This window comes from Chionomys nivalis, chromosome 9 (assembly GCF_950005125.1).
Source record: "Chionomys nivalis chromosome 9, mChiNiv1.1, whole genome shotgun sequence".
Taxonomy (NCBI): Eukaryota; Metazoa; Chordata; class Mammalia; order Rodentia; family Cricetidae; genus Chionomys; species Chionomys nivalis.
The window spans coordinates 71,908,146-71,918,131 of NC_080094.1; the positions used below are offsets into that span (position 1 = coordinate 71,908,146).

The following is a 9,986-nucleotide window of genomic DNA, read 5'->3' on the forward strand; positions in this document are numbered from 1 at the left end:
CCATCTGCCCACTCTTGTTTCCTTTATCCACCCAGGGAATTTTAGACAACCCCACAGGCTTCCAATAAACTGCACACTTGTCAGCCTCCAGCTCAGACTCTGCCCCCTGCACCAGTTCCTCAAATCCAACATGTCAAGGCTCATGGGGAAAAAAGAAAGTCCAGATCTAAAAGGGTTAGCTTGGATAAACTCCCACAGTAATTAGTGTTTCATTTGAAATGTTGGCATTTAATCTATATGACCATAGCACCTGATCTCATCATGCTTATGGTCATGATCTTAAAACAGATAATTCAATGTTATGATTCCATGGTAGTTCCAAAATGTTGGATAATGGATGACTTTGAATTCTCAGAAAACACTGGGAATTAGATCCGGTCTATAATTCCATTACTCTCAAATCCATTCTTAGAAGTTAGTCCAATTTTTATTCCTGACACTTCTTTTCTAGACCACATGTTGCATATAAATATAGACAACACCATCTGAGATGTGCAGTCGTCAGTTGATACCCATCCATTTCAACCCTAAGTAAGCGCATCGTTCAGAATGGCTTCCCCCACTTTCCTATAAAATCTGGCCATCAAATCCCAACTGGCCATTTAAGTATGACTGAGATAAAAACAAGCAAATAAATGGATCACTAAGGCTTGGGAGCTTGACTTCCCTTGGCATTTATAGGGGTGCTTTCCTTCCTCCCTGTGTCATTTTTCCTTATCTCCCCTCAGCACCGCTGCCCCGTTTGAAATCCCTCTGGTTTGATGTCTACAAACTGCAATGCGACAATAGTTCACCATGACCTAAACTTCCTCTTACGTCTCTTTACAGTGCCATTTTCTCCGCAGCATCCTTATCCAGAGATAAGCTGATTTCTTCCTTCTTGTGCATAACCTACGGCATGTCTCAAAATCTTCTTTCTTCGGAGGGCGCTTGCTTCCTCTTATCAAAATGACTGGAGTCACACACTCACAAAAATGTAGTAAAAAGAAGGAAGGCTTACCAAAGTTGGAGGAAGCGTGAGGTAATTGTGAAATGTTAAAAATGCTATATTAGATGACAAAGGGGAGGGGACTAGGAACCCAGTGATGGCATTTAGCCAGAACTTCTCTAAGTTTCAGTGTCTCTCTATATCTAAAATGAGCATAATATTATGAGCTATTTCAAAGATTAAATTAAGTCACAGACATGCAGTCACATGCACTTGAAATAAAAACTAAGTGAATGTCCCTACTTAAATCTGTCTAGGGTGACAGCTTCCACCACTTCCATATATGACAATTATCTCATTACTATCCGACTGTGTGTATGGTAGAGGAACACTATTTGATCAAAAGGGAATGAGGTGCTGCGCTGTGCTGTGCTGTGCTGTGCTGTGCTGTGGGATCTGGGATTTCCTAAGGTGGAAGAGTTTCCAAAGGGCGTCACATTTCCACAGACATTAACTGCTCTCACTGACCCCTGTTGGGTGATCAACAAACTCCATTCTCTTTAAAAGGGGGGTTGGGGAGCAAGGAACTAGAAAGATGGCATAGTGGATAAGAGCATTTGCTGTTCTTCCAGAGGACCAGAATTCAGAATTCAGCACCCATGCTGGGTAGCTCACAACAGCTTCACTCCATCTCCAAGGAATCCAATGCCCTCTTCTGACCTTCTCCAGCATGGGCACACATGTGGCAGATACCCAAACACACTGAGTTACAGATAAATAAAAGTAAATCTTGAAAGCATGTCACACAGACACAGCCTCTGAGTTCTTGCCAATTCGGAAGGTGTCCTGGGGGTCATCACTATTTGCACCAGGCAAAATAAACGATATCGAGAAACTGAGTAAGTCACGTCACTTTGATGACTGCTCGGCTACATCTGCCACCAAAGAGCACAGAAGCCGAGCCTAGCGATTGACCCACATGATCACACAGGCACTGTGGAGAGACGAGGCAATGCCATTAGCTTTGTAGAAATCAGTAATTATGGAGGAACCCTGTTAAGAGCAACTCAGGGCAAAGTTAAAGGAAATGACAAGAAGTGGTTAGGGGAAGGAGTGGTTGTGGGTTCAAAGGAAAGAAGCTGGGGGTGAGGAGAGAGTGGAGAGGTTTCTCTTCTCTTTTATTGCAGTGAACCTGAGTTCTGCTCCCAGCATGGTCACTCGCCTATCTCTGTTTCCAGTTCCAGGGTATCCAATGACCTCTTCTGTTGACCTCTTCTGACTTTCGTAGGCACCAAGCACACCTCTCTCTCTCTCTCTCTCTCTCTCTCTCTCTCTCTCTCACACACACACACACACACACACACACACACACACAGAGGCAGGCATTCTTACACATAAAATAACATAAAATAAGAACAAACAAATCATTTAAAGTGTCTTGAATTGCATGGCATCTGACAACCTCTTCCACGCTCAAACCGTAGAACTTAGGCATGGTGTGTGTATATACCATATATATGTATACAGACAATAGTGCGTGGTATTAGCGTGTGTTCCCAGTTGAACCCTCGGTTGCTGCCCAGAGAGGTAATGGATTGTGCATAGAAAATGAGTAGTGACATGGCCTCCCAACAATGGTACCCAACCTGAGTGACATGAGCTCTGTCTCAGGATTCTGTCACCTACTCCTCAGCTTCAGCTAACCACGGCCACAGAGAGAAAGAAACGTGGCCCACTAGTTAAACGCACGGCTCCATGACCCAGGATCACTGAATTTGAGGTCTAAGAAATTTGGGTCAAATTGCTAAATGATTTTCCGCTGCAGTTGCTATCTCTGGAAACACAGCACTAATAATAATGTTTGCTATCTCATATATTGTAAGAATTAAGTAAATGTGTAGATGCAAAGTGCTTTAAAAATTCTTAAAGCTGTGGCACAGGTCTGTAGTCCCAGTTTCTAGAGAAGCTAAGGCAGGAGGGACAGTAAATTCAATGTCTGCCTGGGCTATAAGTGAGTTCAAGGCTAGCCTTGAACAACCTAGTGAAAATTTATCTCAAAAATAAAAAATGTGAAAAGAGAATAGAATATAGTGCAAAGGCAGAATGCTTGCCTATCAGGTGCAATCTCTAATGCCAAACACATGCTCGTACATGCAACAATGAAGCATATACACCCTCAAACATACATACACGCATACACACAAGCAGACACACATCACACACACACACACAAGATACTGGCTTAGAATCATAATAAACGTATTAAGACAGAAACGTGAGTTCTCTGTCAACAGGTTTCTAATATTCCAAAGAGGCCAGAGTGAGAAATTTGGGACTAGAGAGATAGCTCAACAGTTAAGAGCTCTGGTTGTTCTTCCAGAGGACTCAGGTTCGATTCCAAGCACCCACATGGCGACTCACAACCAACTGTAAGTACAGTTCCAGGGCCTCGAACACGCTCTTCCTGCTTCCACAAGCACCAGACATGCATGAAGACACAGACATGCTGCAGGCAAAACACCCAAACACATAACACAACAAAGAAAGATTCAAAATTGGGAACTGTTTTTCAAGTAGGCAAATAATTCAAACATTTTCAAAATCCACTTAGAGCCAAAACAAGAAGACAGTTCTGGGTTACATGAGGCCTGTAGTGTCAAGGCCCTCACATTCAAAGTTGTGGAAAAAGAAAAACCAAGGCAAACAGAGGTTCTGAATCTGTCTCAAGTTCCACGATTCTGAGAGAGAGCAGAAGCTGGAGACCAGGAGCGGGAGCATATGATTCAAAGTCCCCTGCCAGATAAGGAACAGCAAATGACAGATGGTCGTCATGACCAATGCCACAAAGCAAAGTCCCGCCTGCCATCTAAATGGCTCCTTTAATATACACGACGCCCAGCATAATATCTACGCCTTTGTCCCCAAGGACCTCATGAAAGGTCTTTGCCATCATCCGTCCTAGAGGGGACTGGGCTTGACACAGATCAAGTCCAGCTGCCCAAGCGGAGTTCATTCCCTTCACTCTCTTTTCAAAGGCCAGCCCTTGCTCGATGAGTCTATAATCCAAGGCAGCTGGCGACATCACCAGAAACTCCAGCTGACAGTCGAGCAGACAGTGACCACGTCTGCTTGTCTAAGTGAGACAGTAAGTAAACAAATGAAAGAAAATAGCAGTGCCGTTGAGAAACAATCTTGAAAATGCAACAAAGCTATGCAAAAATAAAATAAAATAAAGGTATATCCTTTGAAAGGTTAAGGCAGCTTTTGTTCGCTGTCAGTGTAGCTGGGGCCCAGGGTCTTCTCTGATGCTATCTGAAGCCAACCAGACAGGTACGCGGTGAACAGCGGCGGCCCCTTTCTCCTCTGCTAACAAACATGCAGCCCATCTGCCTCCAGTCAATAACAGAGCACGTGGAGATGGAACCATGAGATATTTTTAAACACTCCCCCCCTAATTAATTCATTCTAAGGACTTGACGCTGCAGGGTGAGGGGCTGGCAGAGGGAGGGGAAAGCAATCCCACAGCCCTGGCAAATAAAGAGATTTGCTGTAATCTGGATTCCAAACCCTTTCTACGACGCCTGCATGCCTCCTGCCCCAAACCACGCTGTGGGGAGGGGCGACTGGGGGCCAGCAGGCACTGACTGACATTTGTGAGGTATATTGTTCAAACCGTGAGGACACATCTGCTCGAAATGCAAACCTAAATAAGTCTTTTTATCCTGAGATCTGTGCTTCTGCCTACTAATGCTAGAGAGGATTTTTAAGTTATCTCTGCTTCATTAGATTAAAATAGTGATAGCAGGCAGTTGAAATGAAGATTCAGCTCATTCCAAGAGACAAGGCAATCCGGGGGGGGGGGGGGGGAGGCGAACAATTCACTCTAGGAAACAATTTAGCTCGCCTTTAAAGGGAGGCAATTCAGACATCATTATAGCCGATGCAGTCATGGGGGAAGGCGCACAGGGAATTGTCAAGAAATTAACCTGTGTTTGAGCTTCAAATTGTGAAGACGCCAGGCCTATCTGGAATTGAAGGGCCTCAGCGCACTGACCCAGAGTGCTGTGTGAATATTGCTTGTTTGTGTGGTGAGAGCCTCGTCTTTGAAGGACTCGGCCAGGTCTGACACATCCCTAAGTGCAGAAGCCAAAGGAGAGGATGCCTCACCGTGTAACGGAAAGGGGAAACAGCGCGACCCTTGGGTCTGAGGCTCAGCCTGACCGTTTGGTTTCTAATAAGCCGCCATTCCCACTTTGCAAGTCTCATTTGGATTTAGAAATTATTTCTGGAGAATTAAGTTTTCAACTACTCACAAGAGACTGCCTCGGTAAGCATGGGACGGCTTTATCATAGCTCCGCTCATACCCATTTCACCTAGTTGAAAGTGAGAAATGAGTTCCAGTGCAGCCTGAGACATGGTATATGCAAGCCCTCATAGACCCCCATCGCCCCGGCCCTCCAGTTATCCCATAATAAGCCCACTCTACGAGCTCATCCTCCTGCTCCCTTCCATTTCATTTCCAGAGGCGGGGGGGGGGGGGGAGGCGGGTAAAGCAATCGTTATGTTTAGCGTCGTGGGTTGGGACTCATAAATTCAGGGGTCCCCCTTGGCAGGGCTTTTTTGCTGTCAGCAGTTTTCTGTTTTACTTGCTCTCTAAGACAGACTGAAACCCAAGCCCTCCTGATTGGTGCAACCCTGACCCCTTGGCTCCTGGGAGCTGATCAGAAGATAGATTGCCAGGAGTCTCTGATATATGTGCAGACTCCAGCCCTGGCCTTAGAGACGTATTTCTAAAATGGTTGTCTCTTCAGCATCTGGCCACTCCACTTTGACCCAGTCAATAACCCACACTAGTTGGCCTGTCACCAGCGACTTGTAATCTCTTTCCAATTTGGGTCAGGAACCTAAAAGCCATCTCAGTAATTCCAGCCTAGGACTAGGGAACGACAGCAGCAGCAGCAGCAGCAACAACAAAAGACATGCAGCTGTTAAGTCGAACCTTGCTTTTGCAGGAAAAAAACACTTATCAGAACCTGGAAACTCCAAGAGCTACTGCTGAATTTTATAAAAGCCATGCTGATATTCCCAGTACAACATAATCAGAAACTTCAGATTTTCATAACAACGTTATGTTATGGTCTATAAAAGGACAAGAATCAAACACATGAAATACAGAAATATTCTAAAAGGCAACTTTCCACAAACGTATACAAAGATTTTAAGGAAAGCCGCTGACAATAGGCACAAGCCATGCCTCGCACGCTCGTTACTGACAAGTGGCATTTCCAGATGCTACCCCAAAGCTCTGCCAAATCCCGCAATCTTCCTGGAAAGAAGGCATTATGTTGTGCCTTCATGGCATTTTTTTTGAACCTTCAAGTCTGTTTTCATTGGATTGCCTACTGCGCAGAGCTATAAGAAAAATGAATATAAAGATATATAAATATGCTTAAAACAAGCGCTAAACAAATATATTTGTTGCCTCTAATAATTCTATAATGAGTAGCAATTTGCATATGCTCTCGAAGGCGACTTGATCACCAAATAAACACTCAGCAGATCGATTGGTTTAATATACCACTCCACTCCCCCGGCATTCGTGAACAGAGTTGAGCTGAACATGTATAAACTGAAAGCTTGTAATTACAGTGCTATTTCAGCATCCTTCCAAGCAATGTATATTTCAGAAAAACAGCTTTAATATTGTCAGAAGACAAAGGCTGACAAAGAGACTAGCTTGGGGATTCTTCCTGAATTTCCTTTTCAAGGTGCATTACCCAAAGATATCAGAAGGGGCAAACGGATCTCACCAGTGCATGTGAACAATCTGGAAATAAAAGTCCCCCCCACCCCACCCCCCCAGAAACCCTTCTGAAAGTCATCTCCAAGGCGGGCTGTGTCTCTTTATCTCCACCAGAGAGCTAGCAGGTGCATTCTGCCCAACAAGGATTCTGCAAAGGCTTCTGGGAGAAAAGAAGGGTTTTGAGGATGTCTCCTGCTGACCAATTACTGCTCTTAAATAATAACATATTTTTCTACATTTGTTTCCCAGTTTTCAGATTTTTTTTCAATTTTCATCTCTTAAAAGCAAGTTTATTTGGCAAACATTCCCTAACCTTGCACAGTGCACAAGATGGCACTAATTGGGCTAGAATTGGTTTTCAGTCTTGAAAATCACATCTGCTTTACCTTAAATGTCACACTTAGGAGGAAGGAAAAAGCACATTTGAGGAGTTTTTGTTGTCTCTACTGTCTCTCCTCTGACCATCAGAATAGAGAGTAAGTTGGATGTTGTGTTTTGAAGACAATAATTTTCAAAGAGATTTTTCAACTAAGACTCTGAAGACTGAAGTAATTCTAGAAGATTCCTATAGGTAGCCAGAAATACCTTTATACCCATTCTAAGATGAAAGTCTTTTAAATCAAACACAGAGTAGCGCTGATATTAAGCCATGTGGAGTCTTAATATTTAACTCTAGAGATGTGTTTGAACACAAGAGACCACCTTCCTTGCATCCGAGTACCACTCTGGAGCACCTTTTTTGATAAGTAAATAGAGCAACGTGAGGAAATTTCATGCTAGACAGGATGCCAGGCACCTCTGGCAGGACTCGTGGGAAGAGAGACATAGATAGATAATTTTTTTTCTCTTGGATACACGTTTAGAAGAATTTTCCTTGTGTGAGTTTGGAACCGAGAAGTCTGGCTTTGAACACCATCTCTCCACTCCTGCTTAGAGCTCTACCACCCACCACGGAAAGCTGGCGATTTCTATTTTAAAAGCTCCAGAAAATACCAGAACCAAAGTCTCAATGTAGAGTCCCTAGAAGCCCCCATACTTGCTTTGGACACCACATGTGGGTCCGGGGATCTCTTGCAAGCACCCAGTGCCATTTTGTGATATAATTGAAAAGCTGGGGTCTCCCATCATTCTTTGGGTTCCGTCTAGGCTCCGGAAAGTCTGAAAAGTTTTTGCAGGAGACAGAATCAGACTGCCTTGGAGTGAGTATTCAAGGGACTCTCTTGCCTTTGCATTCCCCATGTCCCCCTTTGCTAAATACAGTTGTCCTTCTATATCACAGAAGCGATCACCATGCCAACTGCAGCTTCAAGAGGCGAACTCAAGGCCAAAGGCAAAATAAAGGGGCCAGTGATATTCCCAATAGAGTCTGGAAACTCCTGCCCTGCTCCAAGCTACAGGTTTTCTCCCCTTCTTTCGGGAAGCACCCAAATCTCTTCCACCCTTTCTTGTTGCTGGCCAGGGAGATTCCGACGCCTAAGAGCAAAGATCTCTTGGGTCAGGGTTACCCCCCCCCCCATCCCAAAGCTAGAGTTCAAGGCCTCGTGCTGCTCCTTGCCCCGCCCGGACTCAGGTCCTGGCTCATTCATTCCTAGCGGTCCCCACCTTGCAGCCCAGACAGTGTCTCCTGGCACCAGGGACAATCTTTTATTGTCTTTAAGTCTCTGAAACGACCTCCAAAGGGTTTCTTTTTACACTTTTTCACATCCCATAGTACTTCGCCCATTACATTAGAACCAAGACTCTGTCTTCCGCATCCTCAGAGGACAGCTAATCCATCAAAGAAATCAGTCCCCTTCCCCACCACCTCCAGCTGTCGTCCTGTCGCGGTTTCAAAGGTCCAGAATCACAGTTCTCTGTTCCCATCTGGGATAGGGCAGCATCACCCCGCGCGTGGCTCCCGCTTCCCGGCAGGTACCCAGAAAAGCCCTCTCACCCTTCCGTTGATGCCATGGCGTGGGGAACGCCCCCTCCTCCCGGGCACGGTCTGGCGACGGTGGCGGCGAGCTGGGTGAGCCCGGAGTGCGGCGGGGAGCGGTATTTAACGGGCAGCCTCTCCCCGCCCTCGCACCCCCCTCCTGGGTAAGCCCTTTAGCGCCTCGGCGCGCGGGAGGCTGCTGCGGGCGCTAATCCACGAAGCGCGGTCCGCGTTCCCGTCCGCGGCTCGCGGCCAGCGCTCCGAGAGGCTCTGCGGGGATCCCACACTGGCTCCTGCTGGAGCGCCCCGGCTGCAGAGCTGCAGGAACGCGTTCCCTGCCTTCCAGCCGCCACCTGTGTATGCTTCACCGCGGAGCAAACTGGTGCGGCGAGTGGCCCGCACCTAGAGACACCCGGGAAGACCGGGAGTGCGGGGGAGTGTGTGCGTGCGTGCGCGTGTGCTGGTGTGTGCGCGCCGGGGGAGGCGGTGGAGGCCGCTGCGCCCTGGCTCGGCGCCGGCCCGGGAGGGATTGCAAGGTTTAGCCCCGCTGGAGCTGGGGATTTGCAGGCGATCCCTCTCTATTTTTGTCCAGAGCTGACATCACCCGCGCCGCAGCCTGGGGCGACTTCTTTAACCGTCACCCCTACCCCACATCTTCAGACGCTGTCCTTCCTCTGTCTTCCTTCCCCCATCAGCTTCCAGTCATAAATTAGCCAAAAAAAAAAAAAAAAAAAAAAATGCCCTCCGGTAGTCCGGGAACGCTTTGGACAGCCGGTGGGTGGCAGGAGCCCAGGATCTAAGGAGTCTCTATTGTTTCCTCTCGAGTCTGAGTGGCCCTGGGTTACCCTTTGCTGGGCCAAGTGCTGAGACCCGGGATGCCCCTCCGTCCCCAATCCTTGGAGAAGCCTTGGCCCCCATCACTCTCTGGACACCTGCTCCGGCTCACATCCCACAGGCGGGCACACCCACCCTCCTCGTACCACTTTTGGGAGAGGTATCACCACAGAATCCTAGCCGCAGTAACCCTCAGGTGGCAGGATGGAACCGCGACCCAGCTGCGGGTCCTCCTTCGTCAAGGCCAGAAAAAATCTCAGGCATTCAATTATTTATCTAGATTAATATTAATGTGATTCCCCGGAGGCGGGCGGGGTGTGACGGAGGCCATAATTTCAGGGGGTTTGTTTTATAATTCGAAAGAGATCTGCCTGGAGGGCTCGGGCTAGAAAGGCTCAGAGAAATTGTCAGGGCCAAGGTCTGGGGGTGCATCTCCACCCACCCGACTCAGTTCACGAAGCCCTCTGAGTCTAGGGGGGCGGCGAGCAAAGACAGATGGGCTTCT

General features: G+C 47.1%; 1 protein-coding gene across 2 annotated transcripts in view; it reads right to left on the reverse strand.

The window, feature by feature from the left end:
- Slc1a2 (solute carrier family 1 member 2) overlaps positions 1-9,718 on the reverse strand; it is a 131,972-nt gene extending 122,254 nt beyond the window's left edge. The window contains exon 1 of one of the 2 annotated variants that reach the window (XM_057780396.1): positions 9,628-9,718. Coding sequence is in view for 1 of the 2 variants with exons in the window: in XM_057780395.1 (XP_057636378.1) it covers positions 8,666-8,682 (17 nt within the window). In the remaining variant the exon portion in view is untranslated. Of the gene's footprint in view, positions 1-8,665; positions 9,314-9,627 lie in introns of those variants that run through there. The other variant, XM_057780395.1, reaches the window with a different exon arrangement.
- Between the last annotated feature and the right edge of the window lie 268 nt (positions 9,719-9,986).